General features: G+C 45.1%; 1 protein-coding gene across 2 annotated transcripts in view; it reads right to left on the reverse strand.

The window, feature by feature from the left end:
• Nucleotides 1–19,436, reverse strand: part of MIER2 (MIER family member 2) — a 130,525-nt gene that overhangs the window by 66,989 nt on the left and 44,100 nt on the right. For both annotated transcript variants that reach the window (XM_082243459.1, XM_082243460.1), the window contains exons 8-9: nt 2,608–2,689; nt 2,344–2,438 (exon numbers count right to left, since the gene is read on the reverse strand). In XM_082243459.1, the coding sequence (XP_082099585.1) occupies nt 2,344–2,438; nt 2,608–2,689 (177 nt within the window). The remainder of the gene's footprint in view (nt 1–2,343; nt 2,439–2,607; nt 2,690–19,436) is intronic.

Below are 19,436 nucleotides of genomic sequence, written 5' to 3' on the forward strand. Positions count from 1 at the left end.
GGGGTGGCAATGATGGGGTGGCACGAATATGCGGCACTGATAGGCAGCACTGATATGTGGCACTGATCGGTAGCACTGATATGCAGCATTTGTGGGCATTGATAGGCAGCACTGCTGGGCACTGATAGGCGGCATTGATGAACACTGATAGGTGGCACTGGTGGGCACTGATAGGTGCCACCGATGGGCACTGATAGACGGCACTGGTGGGCAATAATGGGCACTGGTGGGGGGCACTGATAGATGGCAATGATGGGCAGCACTGATGGGGTGGGCACTGGTGGGCAGCACTGATGGGGAGGGCACTGGCGGGCTCTCTGAGCCCTGATTGCCATCCCTGGTGGCCATCCCTGGTGGTTCTAGTGGCACCCCCCTTAATGATCTGCACTAGTAATCAATGCTCTGATTACCAGTGCAGACCCCCCCCCCCCGTCAGGAGAGCCGCAGATCGGCTCTCCTTTACTCGTGCCCATCAGGCACATACTGAGGAAAGCCGATCAACGGCTCTTCCTGTGTACTATTTTACCAGCTGTGATTGGACACAGCTGGTCACATGGTAAAGAGCTTATCTCAGTAGGCTCTTTACCGAGATCGGAGATGCGGTGTGTCAGAGTGACACCCCCGCAGCACCGATCGCCGCTCTGCGCGCCATATGACGTCCAGTCAGGATAATGCAACCACTTTCCCGCTGTCAATCGCCTATAGGGCGGGCGGGAAGTGGGTAAAAGAGCACAATTTTGTATTCTTAAGCAGGGGAAACGGACATCTTCAATAGGAGCCTGTTTATGCTTTAAGGATTAACCTGGATTATTAGAATGTGATACTTCATCACAGAGAATTTATTGATGCAAGTCCTTAAAGAGCACAGCTCCATGTACCTCATCATGGAACAAATGTATTCAACCACTTCAGCTCCTGAAGCCCATTTTTTTTAAATACTTTAACTGACAATTGAGAGGTCGTGCGACGCTGTTCCCAAATAAAATTGATGTCCTTTTTTCCCCACAAATAGAGCTTTCTTTTGGTGGTATTTTATTACCTTTGTGGTTTATTAACAAAAAAAGACTGAAAATTTTGAAAAAAAAAAAAAAAAAAAACAATATTATTTACTTTCTGCTATAAAACACATCCAATAAAAAAATGTAAAAAATTACATTTCTTTATCAATTTAGGGCAATATTTTTTCTTGTGCCTTTAAGGAGGACTAGGCAACCTCCAAGCCCACCTGCCCACTATCTTTCCATTAGAATGGATGTGCATTCAAAAATTTACAGGAGTTAGGAATGCTGTGAAGTGACCTTGCAGCTCATGCATGCGTTTGCAAATGTGTGCTAACTAAACCCCTGTTTTTAATGCATACTGTTAGGCGGGTTTATTCAGTTGTTAAGCAGACTGGTTGGTGAGTTAAGCTGGGAATTTTTCTTGTTTTGTTTCAATATGTATTCTGCTTCATGTTTTTGGTAACAAAATTCCCAACAAACATATATTGATTGGTTTGAGCAAAGGTTATAGCGTCTACAAACTATGGGATACATTTATGGACTTTTTCTTTTTTTTTTTTTAAATTGTTTTCACTAGTAATTGGCGGCGATCAGCATCTTTTAGCGGGATTGCGACATTGCGGTGAACAAATCTGACACTAAGTGACACTTTTTAGGGACCAGTGACACCAATACAGTGATCAGTGCTAAAAAAAATGGACTGTCACTGTAATGACACTGGCAAGGAACAGGTTAACATCAGGGGCGATCAAAGGGTTAAATGTGTTCTCTGGGAGTGCTTTTTTACTGTGTGAGGGATGATTGCACTGAAGGAAGACAGAGATCCGTGTTCCTGCTTAGCAGAAACACAAAATCTCGGTCTTCCCTACTAGCAGAATGGAAAACTGCCTTGTTTACATTGGCAGACCGCGGTTCTACCTCTCTCGGAAAGCGGGACGGGGTCTCTGGCGATGCGCCCCAGACCAGGCAGAAGAAATCACGTAAAGATACGTTATTTTGCGCTTAAGGGCCGCCCTGCCGCAGTATATGTACGTGGGGTTGTCCTTAAACGGTTAAAAAAAGAAAACCTAATTAGCCTGTTGAACTAATCTTGTTAGGGGCCTGAGTTGGGCTTTAAAGATGCTGCTCTCAGACTATCACTTGCGCATGTAAATTAGCATATATCAAGATTACAAGATTTGGGGGCTATAAAAACTTTAACACACTTATGCCTGTATAGATTCATAATTAATAGATTAGTGTCATTATTTTTAATGTTTGTTTTAATAAAGTACCCTCTATTCAGACAAGCCTATAAATTGTATATGCTTATAATATTATATTATATTTTATTAAAACTCACCTTGTTAGCCTGGATGAGATGAAAGTTTTTCCCATAAACCCGAAATCCTTGCTCAAAACTTCTACATTCATCTTCACTCCAACCACACAGCTGACCTAATCATAGGAAAAATATAAATATTTCAGCATTGATTTCTATGCTTTCAACGTAGGAACTCTTCAAAAAATATTTATCATACATGACAAGTCTGAGGCGTTTAAAAAAAAAAAAAAAAGAAACTTGTTCGATCTTATAGTTTTATTCACTTCCTATCTAAGCTCTTACCTTGTACTACCTTGACATTAAAGTGGAGTCTTCGAAGAGCTTCTTCTGTGTGAAATCTACATTTCACCAATTCATACAGAGCCTGTTAATAAAGGAAGAAGTTTCATTAAAATAAAAAAGTAATTATTTTTTGAAAATTCAAGTGACTGAATAGGAGCTGTCAAAAATGGTAAAAGGTATAAATAAATGTATGTATGTATGTATGTATATATATATATATATATATATATATATATATATATATATATATATATATATATATATATATATATGTGTGTTATTCCAAAACACATAAATATAATGCAAAGTGTACCTACACAGCCCCAAACACAAAGGAATTGTTTTAACTTTGCCTTAACTTCAGCATTTAATAAGCTTCAAACTGCTTTCTTGAAGCGTTTAAAACACCCTTCAACCCAGCTGACAGGCAGGCTTTAGAAAGCTTGAAACTTGGCAGTCTGCTAGTTTTCCAAAAGCAAACAAACAGTGCCCTTGTGTTTAGAGTCTAAGTAGTACTCTAAATTTCCATAGTTAATATTACAAGATATTCAACAATTGTTTTAATTAAAAAAAATAAAAATTTGAAAGCATTTCAATCAATGTGCCTTAGTCTCAATGAATTAAAATATAACTGAAGGCAAAATGTATTTTTGTTTTAGATGCAGTGAAAAGGGGTTAGATCACTGTTGGGTTTTTACGGCTGTCTGTGTCCATTTAGGGAAGATTCACCCTCTTTTTGTCCTGGAGATTTGTTATCTAGAAAAGTGAAAGAAAATACCAAATTCCGAGCGGTCCTCAAGAGAAGAGGGGAAATCTTCCAATTGGAAGACTAGTTTTGGTGACTACCAAGGATTTCTCTTTGGAGGGATTTCCTGTTGTGGCTATGGGACAGGAATGAAGGTAAAGCCAAAACTAGTGACGATAGTTTAAAATTGAAAATGTGTAATGACCAGATTGTCTATCATGGAAGAATAAGGGTATACAGAGAGAAGACTGTCTAGGTAACTCACAAAGGAAACCCCTGCTAACGCAGCAATGACAAGACCGCTGCTAGTGCCTTGACAGAGACCCAGGGAGAAAAAGCGAGGCCAAACATTAGCTTTACAACCTGGAAGGCATTATCCCCTTTTGCAAAATGCAGAAACAGTTGGTGCCTCACACAGTTGGATATGTGAATGTATGCATTCTTGAATATGAATGACAATAAGTACCCTTGATGGGAGAGTCAACTACAATGCGAATGGATGCCAGCTTTAATTTTTGAACTTTCACAAAGGCTTTAAGAGCCTTCAGATCCAGGATTGTCTGAACACCAGCACAGTAAACAGGCTGGTATAAAAACCACTGAACATCTCAAGGTTTTTTTTTTTTTTTAGGAGGGCCCCTCAAAGCAGTAACTAACTGAAACCACAAAGGGCTGTTTAGGATGTTCCCATTTACTTTAAAAAAAAAAAAAAACTTACTGTATCAACTTATCAAAATAGGTAAGATAGGGAAAAACTTTGGTGGCTTATGGGTACCAAAAGAAAAAGCCAAGGTTTCTGGAGCCCTTGGGGAATCCCTCAATTTTAAGGACACCCACAGACTAAATCAGGGAAGACACCAGTGTTTTTTGTCTGTGCTCTAAGAGAAGAAAAATTCATGTTTACTTCCTGAAAGGGATAAGGTCGCTATCCTTATTTTCTGCAGCCAGTGTGGGCCCCACAGTAGCCTCAACCTCTGCATCAGATATATCTGAGAAAAAGGGTTTAGGAAAGGGGCATTTTGTTTTTACTGGCCTTGCATGTAAACTCCAGCTTCACATGAGAGACAAATGTTTCCAGGACAGCCCATCTATAGGCATGGAGTGACTACAGGGCCCAGCCACCTCCAAAGGGTGGGCTAAATGGCTAGGAATGGACCTGTTAATCCATAAGGAAGCACAGTAAGGGTTAGTTCACCCCTCAAGATGACACTCCAATAAGCTCTGGACCCCAGATGCACTAATCCATCTGCAAAAGTGGGGCAAAAGATAGCCCATACAACCACAGTGGCAGCCACATACACAGGCAGACCTCCAGCAGTACTCACTGCAACAAACCATCAAGGAGTCAATGGGAGGAAGCCAGGAATGGACTAATAACTTAGCGCCAGGCGCCAAACAAAGGTGACCACAGAGCTTCAGTTGCAGGTTGCCAGCAGACATATGGTAACCCAATATAGAGAAGGGGTATACTGTATAGGCATTGCCACAACCACCAACAGTTCCTGGCAGACAAGGGCACAAACAGTCTCCTGGTGGAGGAAGGGAGTATAGTTAGGACCAACCCCACAGGGGGCCAGGGAGACGGGAGGGAGGGGGTGACTGAAGCCCACCGCTTGACCAACAGAAGGGGGAAGAGGGAGTTACACTTACCATCCAGCAGACAGAGAGCAGGTAACTTTACCAGGACAGGCTACCTCCCACTGAGGTATTCCCATATTGTTCAATCTTGCTGACCCCTAAAAATCACAACTACAGGAGGATGCAGCAAAGGCATTTTTGAAAAGAAAAAAAACATTTGAAAGGGAAAACACTCCCTGTTGAAGTCAGAAATCATGGATATATTAAAGCAATTGCTGTTTGCTAATGCTCTCCAATATCAAACACATATGGCACTCCAGAAAAACATGGAGGCACAGAAAATAAATACAGAGGTCCAGATAAGCAGCAGCAAAAGTGTGGTGCTTTGATTGATGAAGGCTCCATAGGCGAAACGCGTCACTTATAGCCTGTACCTGTGTACCCATGTAACAAATAAAGTACTTTTATTTAAGAGCATATGAGTTGTCAGCCTTCCTGAATCAAGAATTTTACTTATGGGACCTGAACGCCTTGGTTAGAGCACCGGATTAAAGTTCATGGACTTTAGCATTAAGTAGAGATGGGGTAACAATTTGTTTTCTCAGCAGCAAAATGAAGGTTATTGACTGAAGCAGTACAGTCACCCTCTCAAAGTCATTAGTCAATGGTTGTTGGCCCTGGCAACCAGGTAACCACTTCATTTGAACTTTTCTTGCAGAAAGCCAACACTGACAATGCATAGAGGCATTTGGCAAGGTTGGAGCTACCAATCAGATCAGACTCCCCAGTCAAAGATGCACGATCTGATCACTAAGTGGCTGCAACCAGAGACCTTGATGGGATTCCAAATAAACAGTGGAGGGTGTTGTGATGGATTGGGATCTTTAATCTCTACCAATTGATATGCAACAGTGGGTGTATCATGGTGACGAAAATCTCTACAAAAAAGACTTTAGGAGTCATCTACATCCATGGAGAAACAAGGACGTACAGAATGGTGTCCATGTTCACTACACTATCTGTGGTACTGTCAAACATGAGGTTGGACTGGTAAAAAATCTGGTACACCCAGTATTAGTGGGATGGGATTTTCCAATATTCTGTGAACTGTGGGGTAAAGGTGTTTGACTAAATGGGTAAAACAGATTATGGGTAAATCGATTATCAGATGATAATGTTATTGATATGCCAGATGCTGATGAATTGTGTAATGTCAAGTATGATGGGTCTGGTTACACAGCCCTAAGTAAGAAGGTCACTAGTACCAGGGAGAAGAATCCTTAAGCTAAGCTGCCTACTGAGGCGACGGAAATTTCTCTGTTTTGGGTCATGCTTGGGAAAAAACACTAAGGAAACAACCTCTAGTCTTGATCTCCCTGATATGAGCATTTCAACCAGGATTCTTGGCATGGCTCAGATGCAGAAGACCAGGCAAAAGGGGCAGATAATGGTTGTAAACATGGCACTCCAGAAGCTGGGTGCAGATAAGAAATGGCCTTATTTTGCAGTCAACAATGATCTACTTTATTGGGTTACCAAGGTTCGGAAAGACATTGTCAAGAAATTATTGATACAGATTGAAAATCCTTGACCTGGGCAGAACAAAGTTTTTTTTTGGGGGGGGGGGGGGGGGGGGTTGGGGGAACAACTGAAAAAAGAAAAAAAAAAAAGTGTATTTCACCAGTCTAACTACTGGCCAGGATTCAAAATTGGGGTAATGAAATACTGTGTCACCTGCCAGTTAAGTGCTCAGGTGTTGCACTTTTGTAGCCCCTTGTTGCCCCTGCCGATAAATAAGGTTCTGTTTGAATAGATAGTGATGGATTTTGTTGATGGATTTTGTAGACCCACTGGTGAAATCTACCCAAGGTTTTAGGACAAGCATTGAGTAGCAGTACCGACTAGGGATCGACCGATTATCGGCAACGTCAATAAGCACTTTCCCCCGATATATCGGAATCGGCCCCTGAGGTTACCGATATTGCCGATATTTAGGGACAGTGCATGTACCGGAGTGATGCTTGCAGCTAGAGGCATCACCCCGGTACCGGAGTCCATAGCCGACGGTCGGCTGTCTTGTAATGACAACCGATGCGGCTGAGAAGCCGCTTGGCTGTCATTACAAGGAGCGGAAGGGGACATCTCCCACCTACTGCCGCCTTCCGCGGCTCGGCCGGATCTCCCGAACAACCGGGAGACCCGGGCATCCTACCTGCACGGCCGCCGAAGAGAAGCCCCGATCAAAGCCGCATTCGGCTCTGATCGGGTCTCCATGTAAAAAACCTGGAAGTGATGTCATGACATCACTTTCGGGTACTCGGCGGCAAATAAAAAAAAAATATGAGCATTCAAAACAACCAAACTTTAAATTTCCGAAAATATCGCCCGATACCGATATCCGATAACCTAAATATTGGTATCGGTACTAAAAAAACGATATCGGCCGATCACTATTACTGACCCACCATGGAAAGCAAGTTTCTGGCCAGGTGGCAAAGCCCATTTTGGATTGTGACTAAAGTATTGAATTAGAGGGTCAATCAACCAGGCGAAACGACATGTACTCATTATACCATTAAACCAGGAGAGCATCACTCCAGACAGGACTTCCTCACCACTGAAATAGGGGGGCTGTGGGCCAGAAGGAAGACTGCGACTCGGGCCAAGACCCGGTCGTATGTGACCTCGCAAGACATTTAACTCGCAGGCCAGCCTGCGTCCAGCGGGGCTATGTTGTGGCCGACCCAGCACGGAGCTCTGGTCTGCGGACGCTCGCTGGCCAAAATAGTTGTAATTAAATTATATATGTAATTTATGCTCCTAGAACACCTGACGGTGCTCCTTGCATGTTGGGCCTCTGTATGTGGCTATGCTGTGACAAAGTCCCACATATGTGGTATCCCCATACTCAGGAGGAGTAGTAGAATGCATTTTGGGGTGTCATTTTTGCTATGTACATGCTATGTGTTAGAAATATCTTATAAATTGACAACTTTGTGTAAAAAAAAATGCGTTTTCATTTTCTTTCCACATTTTCCAAAAACCTGTGGAAAAAAATGACATGTTCAAAAGACTCATTATGCCTCATAGAATATACATTGGGGTGTTTGCTTTCCAAAATGGGGTCATTTTGTGGGTAATTCCATTGTCCTGGAGCTCCAGGGCCTTCAAAAGTCTGATAGGTCATGTGTAATTTATGCTCCTAGAACACCTGACGGTGCTCCTTGAAGGCTGGGCCTCTGTATGTGGCCAGGCTGTGTAAAAGTCTCACACACGTGGTATTGCCATACTCAGGAGGAGTAGCAGAATGTATTTTGGGGTGTAATTGCAAGTATGCATATACTGTGTGTGAGAAATAACTTGTTGTTATGACAATTTTGTATAAAAAAAAAAAAAAAAAAATTTTTGTAAGAACTTACCGTAAAATTCTTTTCTCTGAGTCCTTTGACAGTCGCCGCCCACTCATACAGTCTGCACTTCTGGGTATTGGTCTTATCCACAGGAGTAAGCTAGGCATAAGATTTTGTTAGAAAACATTCACAAAACCTTTGTATAGACACACCTACACGGGGCTGTCCCTCTGGTCCAATACCCCCAGCTAGCAGCATTCCCAAATCAGTTTGGTAGCAAGCAGTATAGAGATCCATGAACACCAAAAGAGGGGCAGAGGGCGGCGACTGTTAGAGGACTCCGAGAAAATAATTTTACGGTAAGTTCTTACAAAAAATTAGTTTCTCTTACGTCCTCTGACAGTTGCCGCCCACTCATACAGTCTGCACTTCTGGGACGTCCCAAAGCAGTGTAAATGTGAGGGGTGGGAAACATAACCTTTAAAAGGCAACGCAGCACCCAGGTCAGAGAAAAGAACCTTATCTGAACCAGAAAGGTAACCACTGGGTAACAGGAAAGCTCAACTGGAGCGAACAAACCCAGGAAAGCAAAATAACCAAGGGGGAAAAAAACCCCAACAGGAGGAGACAGGCTAAAAACCGCCATGTCTCCCCTAAGGCACTGCCGCACTCAGAACTTTGCGGCCAGAAGAGGCATCTGCTGATGCCAGAACATCAAGTTTGTAAAATTTAGTAAAGGTATGCACGGACGACCAGGTCGCCACCTTGCACACCTGGGACACCGACGCCTGATGGCGGAAGGCCCAAGACGCACTAACCGCCTGTACAATCGTCTGTCTGATCCATTTGGAAATGGTTGCCGAAGACGCAGCCGTACCCTTCCGAGGTCCCTCAGGAAGGACAAAAAGAGAATCCGACTTTCTGAAGGATTCAGTAGACGACAGGTAAATCCTGATCGCCCTTACCACATCCAAGGAATGCAAGGCAAACTCCTTAGGATGCTTAGGCTTCGCACACATTGAAGGTAAGACAATGTTCTCGTTGAGATGGAAATCCAAAACCACTTTCGGAAGAAAGGACTGATGAGGTCGCAAGACCACTTTGTCCTTATGAACAACCAGATAGGGAGAGCGGCACGACAGGGCCGCCAACTCCAACACTCTGATGTGACCGCCACCAGAAAGGCAACTTTCCGTGACAGCACCGGCAGAGGAATCTCCCGGATGTTCTCAAAGGGAGGACGTTGCAAAACGGACAAAACCAAATTCAGGTCCCAAGGAGGCAATGGTGCCCTCCTAGGGGGAGCCAGATGACAAACCCCTTGAATGAAAGTGCGGATCAAGGAATTCAACGCCAGAGGGCGTTGAAAAAGAATGGCCAGCGCAGATAACTGGACCTTAATAGTGGTCAGCGCCAGGCGCTGCTCCACACCGGTTTGCAGGAACGCTAACACCCTTGCCACCGAAAAAGAGCGGGGATGGAACCCCTGCGATTCACACCAGGCGAAATAAGCCTTCCAGGTACGATAATAAATCTTACCGGACGAGGCTTTCCTAGCCTTGAGTAAGGTAGGAATGACTGTCGACGAGAGACCCTTGTCTCTCAAGACCTGGCTTTCAACAGGCACGCCGTCAAAGCCAGCGACTGTAAAGCAGGATGGAAGATCGGCCCCTGAGACAGAAGATCGTCTCGTAATGGGAGCCGCCAGGGAGGCTCGACGACCAGTTGCATGATGTCCGCGCACCAAGACCGGCGTGGCCAGTCTGGGGCCACTAGAATCAGCAACCTCGCTTCAGAGACCAACCTGCGAAGGAATCTGGACAACAACTGAATCGGGGAAAAGGCATAAATCAGGGGATACCGATTCCAAGGCACTACCAACGCGTCCGAGGCGTCTGACAGAGGGTCGCGTGTTCTTGCCACGAACCTTCCCACCTTGTTGTTTAGCCGAGATGCGAAAAGATCCACATCCGGGGATCCCCACCGCACACACAGCATCTGAAACACCTCCAGGTGTAGGGACCATTCACCCTGGTCCAGGGTCGTGACTCAGATAGTCCGCCTGCCAGTTCTCCACACCTGGAATGTGAACTGCCGAAAACTACAGGGTGTCTTGGCCCAAGACAGAATCTCGGCCACTAACTTGGCCGCCCGGGCACTCCTGGTGCCCCCTTGGTGATTGATGTAAGCCACTGCAGTGGCGTCCGTCTGCACCCGCACCCACTGGACAGCCCCGCAGACGATCCGCCCAAGAGAGCAAACAGAGCCTGATCACTTGCAGTTCCAAGACATTTATCGGAAGGGCGGACTCTCCCTCCGACCAAGTTGCCCGGGCAGACAGATTGCCCAGAACACCACCTCAGCCCGACAGGCTTGCGTTCGTGGTTACCAGTCCATAGCAACGGTCGAAAGGACTTTCCTTCCCGCAGAGCCGGAGACTGAAGCCACCACAGAAGATCCGATCTGACTTGAGGGCTCAAAGAGATCCTCCTTTCCAAGGAGTGAGGATGCCTGTCCCATCTGGTCAGGATCTCCGCTTGCAGAGATCGTGTGTGAAACTGTGCAAACGGTACCGCTTCAAAAGCCGACACTATCAAGCCCAGGAACCGCATGCAGGTCTGAAGCGAGGAGAACTCATTGTCCCTGAGGGACGTGACCTCGTCCTGCAGAGTCTGGAGTTTGTCATCCGGAAGAAAGACCTTCGCCTGGGCGGAGTCCAGAATCATCCCTAGGTAAGGGAGACGAACAGAAGGGGACAATGTCGACTTCTGAAAATTGATGGTCCACCCAAACTCCTGGAGCATCTGAACCGTGGTTGACAGATCGCGCAACAGAGTGGCACTGGAACTCGACCTTAAAAAGGAGATCGTGCAGGTACCCCAGGATGGCAATCCCCTGAACCCGCAACAAGGCAAGAACAGGAGCCAACACTTTGGTAAAAACCCTGCAAAGGAATAAAAAGCCAGCAGGAATGCAGCCCAGGAAACACCATAAAATCCCCCAAAGTGTGCCTATACCTTGTCACACGCTGCCAGCTCGATCTGCCTGTGAGAAGAAAGGAAGTGACCTCACGCCACTAGAGGCAGAACACAGCTCTGAGCCACAAGAAAATGGTTGTCAATACAAGTCTATGGAGAAGGCTCCAGGAAAATGGCCGCTGTTCACCTAAAGAAACATAGCGCACACACTAAAGATGGCGCCCAAAGGACTCCCGGCATAAGGGATGTCAGACACTGTCTTCTTGGAAGACTGGTCGGCTAACCAGCTTTTCAACCAAACGATGCGACAAATCTTTACAGCAACTGCAGACAGGCGTGAGACTAAAGGAGCCTCATCCAGGGCCGCGTCACATACGTATAAAACAGCCTGAATAATTTGATCCACCATCTCCAGAGTAGCAGGAGGGGCGGAGTCAGCAATAAGTGTGCATTTAAGCACCTTGACCCACTCCACAACAGCCTGAGAGACCATTACGGAAGCGAACACGGGTTTCATTAAGGAACCCGCAACCATGTAGATGTGGCGGGTAAGATTTTCCACCCGCCTATCCGCCGGGTCTTTAAACACCGGAGAATCCTCTGCGGGCATTAAAGTGGCTTTATTCAACCTGGACACAGTGTGGTCCACCTTAGGAGCCACAGTCCAGCGCAAATGCACCGGAACCGCAAAGGGATAACGGTACTGAAAACGCTTGGGCACCACAAAATTGCGCTTTAAATTGCGCCATTGTTCATTCACGATCTTGTGAAACTCAGCGGGGCAGGGAAAAACCTGACCCGACTTCTGAGCTTTGTGGGTCCCAAAGGAAGACCGCTTATCCGACAGGTGGGGGCTCATCATCTAAATTTAGCGTGTCTTTCACAGCGCTAATAAGCACAGACATTGCAGCGCGTTCTCTTGCTGAACCGGAGGTGGAATCTTCATCCTCCTCCTCCACATCCAACCGAGAGGACTGAGACCCCTCAGGGGGTACACTGTCCATGGCAACCATATCTGGCTCTGAATCAGAAGACTGAGAAAACCTGGGCCGTTTCCTAGAAGCCCGGTCAGACATTAACAAATCCACTTTTGACGCTAAAGTCGCAAGCGCAGCAGTAAGCGAGACTATAGCCGAGGATTCAGGAGTACCTGAACCCTCCACCAGAGCAGGGGGGAAACTGCTATCCTGGAACTCCATCATAGCACTTCAGAATTTAAAAGGCGCTGGCCCTTTAAATCGGCGATTACCGCGGTTCCCACCGCAAATGCACCGCAATGAGGAACTAAGCCTGTGCTACTAAAAACTGCAAAGGAATGAAAGCCAGCAGGAATGCAGCCCAGGAAACACCATAAAATCCCCCAAAGTGTGCCTATACCTTGTCACACGCTGCCAGCTCGATCTGCCTGTGAGAAGAAAGGAAGTGACCTCACGCCACTAGAGGCAGAACACAGCTCTGAGCCACAAGAAAATGGTTGCCAATACAAGTCTATGGAGAAGGCTCCAGGAAAATGGCCGCTGTTCACCTAAAGAAACATAGAGCACACACTAAAGATGGCGCCCGAAGGGCGCCAAAAGAATAGCAGAAAATGGCTGCTGCCCTCACAATGAGGACAAACAGCCTGCCCACACCTAAAATGGCGGCCCCGCGGTTTTACACCGATCGCGGCCCCCACACACCATGTCTGTACCCCCAAAACATTGCCGAAGCACCTCAGGGACATCAGGGACCCCCGCAACCCCCCACACAGCGGTAGAACCGCCATAGCGCCCCCGCAGGGACCGGGAAGGGACACACAGGGACCGTACTGACAGACATGAGGGGGATATCACAGATCCATGTGCACTGCCATCCCCATAAACAGAGGGCCCACATACACACCCCGACAGACAATTGCAATAGACAGAGGGGTAGCATGGTAATCACCGGTCCAGCGAAACGTGGGTACCGCTCTGTGACAGAAAGCCTCCCACTCTGGGTGGTGGTGCCGTCAGCCGAAAAGGACGCTAGCAACACGCGGCGTACCGCAGTTGAGACATCCCAGGCGAAGTAGCCACTTCGCAGGCTCTGCCCTGAGTACAGGGACATGGTCGTTTGAGAGGCCTGGGCGTACGCATAGCCTGCTAACGCTCGATGGCAGGCTGGGATTCCATAAGGCCCTAGGATAACCAGTGCGATTCCCAGCCCGCAAACGCTGTAGTCTTCCCAAGTCCGACTAAGCACAGGAACAAATAAAAAGCTATTATAAAAGAAAAAACACTTTCTCAGAGAGAAAAAATAATAAGAATTAAAAAGGCTGAGACTGCAGCCCCAGCCAGGGAAAAGCCAGCCTTACTCCTATGCTAGGCAAAGACAAACTGATTTGGGAATGCTGCTAGCTGGGGGTATTGGACCAGAGGGACATCCCCGTGTAGGTGTGTCTATACAAAGGTTTTGTGAATGTTTTCTAACAAAATCTTATGCCTAGCTTACTCCTGTGGATAAGACCAATACCCAGAAGTGCAGACTGTATGAGTGGGCGGCGACTGTCAGAGGACGTAAGAGAAAAACAATTATTTCTTCATATTCCCAAGAATTGTGGGAAAAAATTACAGCTTCAAAAAAACTCACCATGCCTCTTACTAAATACCCTGGAATGTCTATTTTCCAAAAAGGGGTCATTTGGGGGGTATTTGTACTGTCCTGACATTTCAGGGCCTCAAGAAATGAGATAGGACGTCGGTACATCAGGTGTGATCAATTTTCAATGGATTGGTACCATAGCTTGTAGACTCTATAACTTTCACACAGACTAAATAATAACCACTAATTTCGGGTTTTTTTTACCAAAGATATGTAGAAGTATAAATTTTGGCCCAAATTTATGAAAATAAATTACTTATTTGCAAAATTTTATAATAGAAATGAAAACAAAATGTGTTTTTTTTCAAAATTTTCGCTCTTTTTTTAGTTATATCGCAAAAAAATAAAAAACCCAGCGGTGATTATATACCACCAAAAGAAAGCTCTATTTGTGTGAAAAAAATGATAAAAAATTTGATTGGGTACAGCGTTCTATGACTGAGTAATTATCATTCAAAGTGTGAGAGCGCCGAAAGCTGAAAATTGGTCTAGGCAGGAAGGGGGTGTAACTGCTCTGTATGGAAGTGGTTAAAAAGTGTATGCAAATGATACAATGGACCCAGAGATGTATAGTAACGAAGTAGAACTACTTAAGTACTGTACTTAAGTACCGAAATGCGGTATCTGTACTTTCCTAGAGTAGAATTTTTTTCTCCTACTTCTACTTTTACTTCACTACATTTTTTCAATGATTTCGATACTTCTACTCAAGTATTTTTTTTTTGTGCTGCATAGTTACTCGTTACTTTTAAAAAAATTACCACTGCCAGAACAGTAGATGGCAGGTTGCATAAAGCTCAAAAAAATGTGTATGTCATTTGTAAATCAGCGCATACGAAAATAAAGGCTGTGTATAATAAAAGCTGCTATACCAAATCTTTCCAATAAAAAGAAAATATGAAACAAACAAATAAATGGTGCTACAGCGCTTAAAGTGCATCAAGAAACTACTAACAAACACAGGTTAATCATTTGAATAAATCATTTGAAATAATAAAAACAATATGGTGTTCATACTTTTGACTTCTTTCTTTAATAACTACATAACACAGTACTTGTACTTCTACTTTCAGTACTTGAGTAGAATTTTTTTTTTATAACTACTGGTACTTTTTACTTTTAGTACTTAAGTAGCAAATTTTTTGAAAAAACTACTTGCAATACTTAAGTAAAAAAAATGTTGAATACTTTAGTACTTCTACTTAAGTAACTTTTTCTGCGAGCACTTCCACTTCTACTCAAGTAATTTTTTGATCGAGCACTTGTACTTTTACTCAAGTAGAAATTTCGAGTACTTTATACAAGTCTGAATGGACCACACACAGTGCTGTTCATATCAAAACATGAAGCGTTAGAGTCGCATTGCTTCAGAATTAAAGCCTTTTAATGCCTCCCATTCAAGTCTGTAATAATGCTGGCAGGCGTTTGTGGCATGATTTTGGGGTGTTAAAATTAGTTTATTTCCTGTAATGTCACTTTCCATTTTAAAAAAAAAATGGATTTTTGTCTTACCGTAAATCCTTCTCTCGGATGTTCATTGACGGACACCGCTTCATATCTTCTTTGACAGATGGGTTATGCTGCTCTTCCTAGGAGTAGGACACTAATCAGAAAAGGGTTAACAAAGCTCAACTACGCCTATAGGGCAGTCCCAGGGGGTATACTCCCACTTCCTGCTCTAGGATCTCAGTTTTGTAACAAGCAGTGTCAGAAGACTACATAGACTAAAGTAGAAGACTACACTACTCCACAGAGGTGATGTGTCCGTTAATGAACATCGGAGAAAAGGATTTTACGGTAAGACAAAAATCTAGTTTTCTCTTTCGTTCGTTGACGGACACAGTTTCTTTGACAGATGGGACATCCCAAAGTGGTGTCAGCATGAGGGGTGGGAAAAACACAGCAATAAACATAATTCCTAAAAAGGGCTAAATTTATCTAACCAGGTAAGCCAGAAAATCACCTCTTCCTAGAGAGGTTACCACAGAGCCGATTGATTCCAATGTGAAAAGACCGAATGGTCAGATACTGGATCAGAGCTCTGAGATCTAGAATGGCTCTTACCTCGCCATTTGGTTTTGGCACCGTACAAAGATTTGAGTAAAAACCTGTGAACCTTTCGCTGGTTGGAACCTCCACAACCATTTCCTGCATCCAAAAATGTTCTAGGGCCTGGAACAAGGACTTCTTTTTTTAATGGGCAAATAGGGACATTTGAACCCAGAAACCGAGAAGGAGGAAACTCGGAACTCTATCATGTAGCCCCGTGCCACTGTGGACAAGACCCACCTGTCCTTCACCACTTCTTCTCAAGTTTCTGAGAACTGTAGGAGCCTTCCCCCCACCTGAACAAGTGGGGGAGCACTTTCATAAGGCAGATTTGGAACCTGATTTAACAGGCTTTTGGGCCCAGGGTTTTTTCTGACCTTGATTTTGAGGTCTTCTAAACCCTGGCGAGCTGAGACCATCAGAACTGCTTAGAAGCTGACGTGTTAGGAGGTACCGTAACACTTGGAGCTTTAAAAGATGGATGTTTAATCCTTCTTTTAACCGGCAACAATGCGCTTTTCCCACCTGAAATTTTCTGGATGTATTTATCCAGATCCTCACCAAAGAGACGTTCCCCATGTAAAGGAAAAGTTGTCAGTTTCTTACAAGGTAATTCTGCTGACCAAGTCTTAAGCCATAGTACTCTGCACATATGAACAGAGAGAAGAGCAACTCAGGAAATCTGTTGGCTAGAATCCTTAAGGGCATCTATCACAAAACACCAGGCGTGAGCAAACTCCGCCAAATCTTCAGAAAACTCCCCCTTGAATAGGCAGACTTCTAGTCACCCTTTTAAAACGATCCTTTAAGGATTGGCAAACTCCTATAGCCCCTATAGTTGGTTGAACAGCAGAGCCAGCGATGGCAAAAGGAAGCTTTAAGTAATGATTTCAATTTTTTATCTGCTGGATCCTTAAAAACATGGGCATTATCAACCGGACAGGTGAAATTCTTGTTCACAGAAGAAATAGCAGCATCTACTGAAGGCATACACCACTTCCTCTTGAATTTCTCCTCCATAGGATAAAGCAAAGAATATCTCTTTGGAGGCATGAACAACCAGGCAGGATGATCCAAATTCTCATACACTAAAGGTGTAAAGGAAAAGCCTGGGAATTCTGCTGAGGGCGCCAAGAACCCAAAGAAAAAAAGGAGGCCATCCAAACCCTGTCTGAACCATTTCAGTGAGGGACTGAATCAGTAGCCTCTGAGTGAGATGCTAAAAATGGTTCAAATGGCCAAACTAAGACTATTTAATCCTGATGCAGGAACACTTGTCTCGTTCACTGCTGCATCCCCCCCCCCCCGCCCTTCTTTTTCTGGAAGACATTGCTTTACATAAAGTAAGACCCAGAAGTGAGGTAACAACCTGTTGCACAAAAGGTAGACAAAAACTGTTTATCCAGCATTGTACAGCTGTTACAGAACAACCACCCTTCTCCTACCGTGTAGCCGTTCCCAAGCCTCCAAATTCACCTGTTCAAACAAAAACTGCAATCTACTCTGTGACCCATAGGTCCCGGTCAGCAGCTCAGCTTAGCAGAGAAACAGTCAGATTCAGCCAGAAAGTACCGCTTAGAAGAGTGAGAGGCGATCCATGTGCAAGCCCATGACCATAGAGATCATAGAGATATATGGAGAAACAGAGCCCAGCTGACTGGAGAGTCCAGACACAGAAGGTACACAGGCACAATACATTTCTTCCAACATCTAGTGGCCAAAACATGGTACTACAGCCCAGGAGAAAAAATGTGCAATTCCTTCCCTGCAAAGTCTTTTTTATTTTAATTTTTTTAAAAGAGAGGGGAAAAAGGAACAGACTTACCAGTCCCGTTGCAGAGTCCTATACAGGACCCAAACTTCACCCATCACACCGGGCTTTGTCAAACCTTCAAGAACCAGGTCCCCCTTTTTCATGGGGACAACACCCTTGGACCTGTAGAGCACCCTGCTGGCAAACTCCTTGGGATAATAAATAACCAGGGTTCCATTTATCCTGCGCCCAGATGGGTCACATTACAGACAAAACCTCGGGTCTTCTTAGCCAAGGCTTGGGTACCATCCACTTATCGCTTAGCCATCCGAATGGATCCGATCAAAATGCCCCCTTACTGGGACATCATTTAAGATTGAAGAGCTTTAACAGCCATGACCACAACCTTCAAGACACTGGCAAAAAAACTGGAGTTCTTCCTGTATAGGAGGGGTTATATGGGAGGAACTTCCTGTCTATTGGTTGCCAGCGTCCAATCACCTAAAGGTAGCGTATGACTCTGATAATCATTATTACCGGCTCTGTGTCCCGGGATGTACGATAAAGAAATATACTGTAAACCCTGTATCAACTGGCCGCCAGTTCCGCCATTTCATTAGGATGCTGACCCTCTTTCAAATTCTGGCGTAAAAGCTTAGCCCACTCCGTCAAGGTCTGGAAGACCAAGGTTATGGCAAACACTGGCCTCAGGATTGAACCTACCACGGTAAAAAGAGGGTGGACCAGAGATTCAGTCTTCCTATCTGCAGGATCTTTAAAGGATGGAGCGTCTTCCACTGGTAGTAACACGACTTTATTTAACCTAGAAACCTGAGAATCCACCACCGGTGGCACTCTCAGTTTTTTTAAGAGGGACTCCTCAAAAGGATACCTCCTAGCGAAACGCTTAGGTTGCCTGACAATGCGTTTTGGGGACCCCCACTGACTAGCGACAATATTGTCGAAATAGGTAGGAAAGGGGAACACCTTAGTCACCTTGGATGGTCTGTGGGTGCCAAATTGCACTGGTGCAGCCGACGCAGTATCCGTTGTGATATCCTTTTTCTAAAGTTGCCCAAACTGATATAATCAGTTTGGGCAACTGATATAATCAGATATAATCCTTCACAAGCGCCTTTTCTTGAGCAGATGTAGTGGAAGAGGAATCATCCTCACTGTCAGAGCACTTAAAGTGTGTGGCCGCAGACCCCGTGTGCGTCGGCCAAATCAGCCTCAGAATCTGAGGAGGCAGAGTAAACAGGTGAAGGCAGAGGGCACTTTTTACTAGGTCTCTTTTGTAAAACCATGTCCACTTTAGACACCAGAGACTGCAGGACCCCCGCCATGGCCACCATGGCAGAGTGGGACCCAAAGGGTCCCCCCTCTCTGAGGATGGGACGGGTTGTGACACATGTACTAGGGGCTCCATGGCACCCTAGGGCCGTCAGCAAAAGCAATGTAAAATTTTAGGCAAGCTGTGAACACACACCCCCACCGCTGTCTCCGGTGGCACCACAGGTCCCAGCAGCGCTGCAATAGCAGAAAAGCAGAGAGATACCGCCCCAGGACTCACCACCAAACGTACACAGAAGGGAGAGAGAGAGAAGGGCGCCAACTGCCTGCAGCACGCCATTCCGAAAGGCAAAGGAAACGGCCGTGCTGTCACTAGAGGCCGCCTACTGAGCACTGCTCCAAGCGGCTTCAAGAAAATAGCTGCCGCATTACACTATGGGAAACCACGGGACATGGCCGCC

This window comes from Pelophylax lessonae (assembly GCF_965119305.1).
Source record: "Pelophylax lessonae genome assembly, chromosome: 1".
In the NCBI taxonomy this organism is placed as follows: domain Eukaryota; kingdom Metazoa; phylum Chordata; class Amphibia; order Anura; family Ranidae; genus Pelophylax; species Pelophylax lessonae.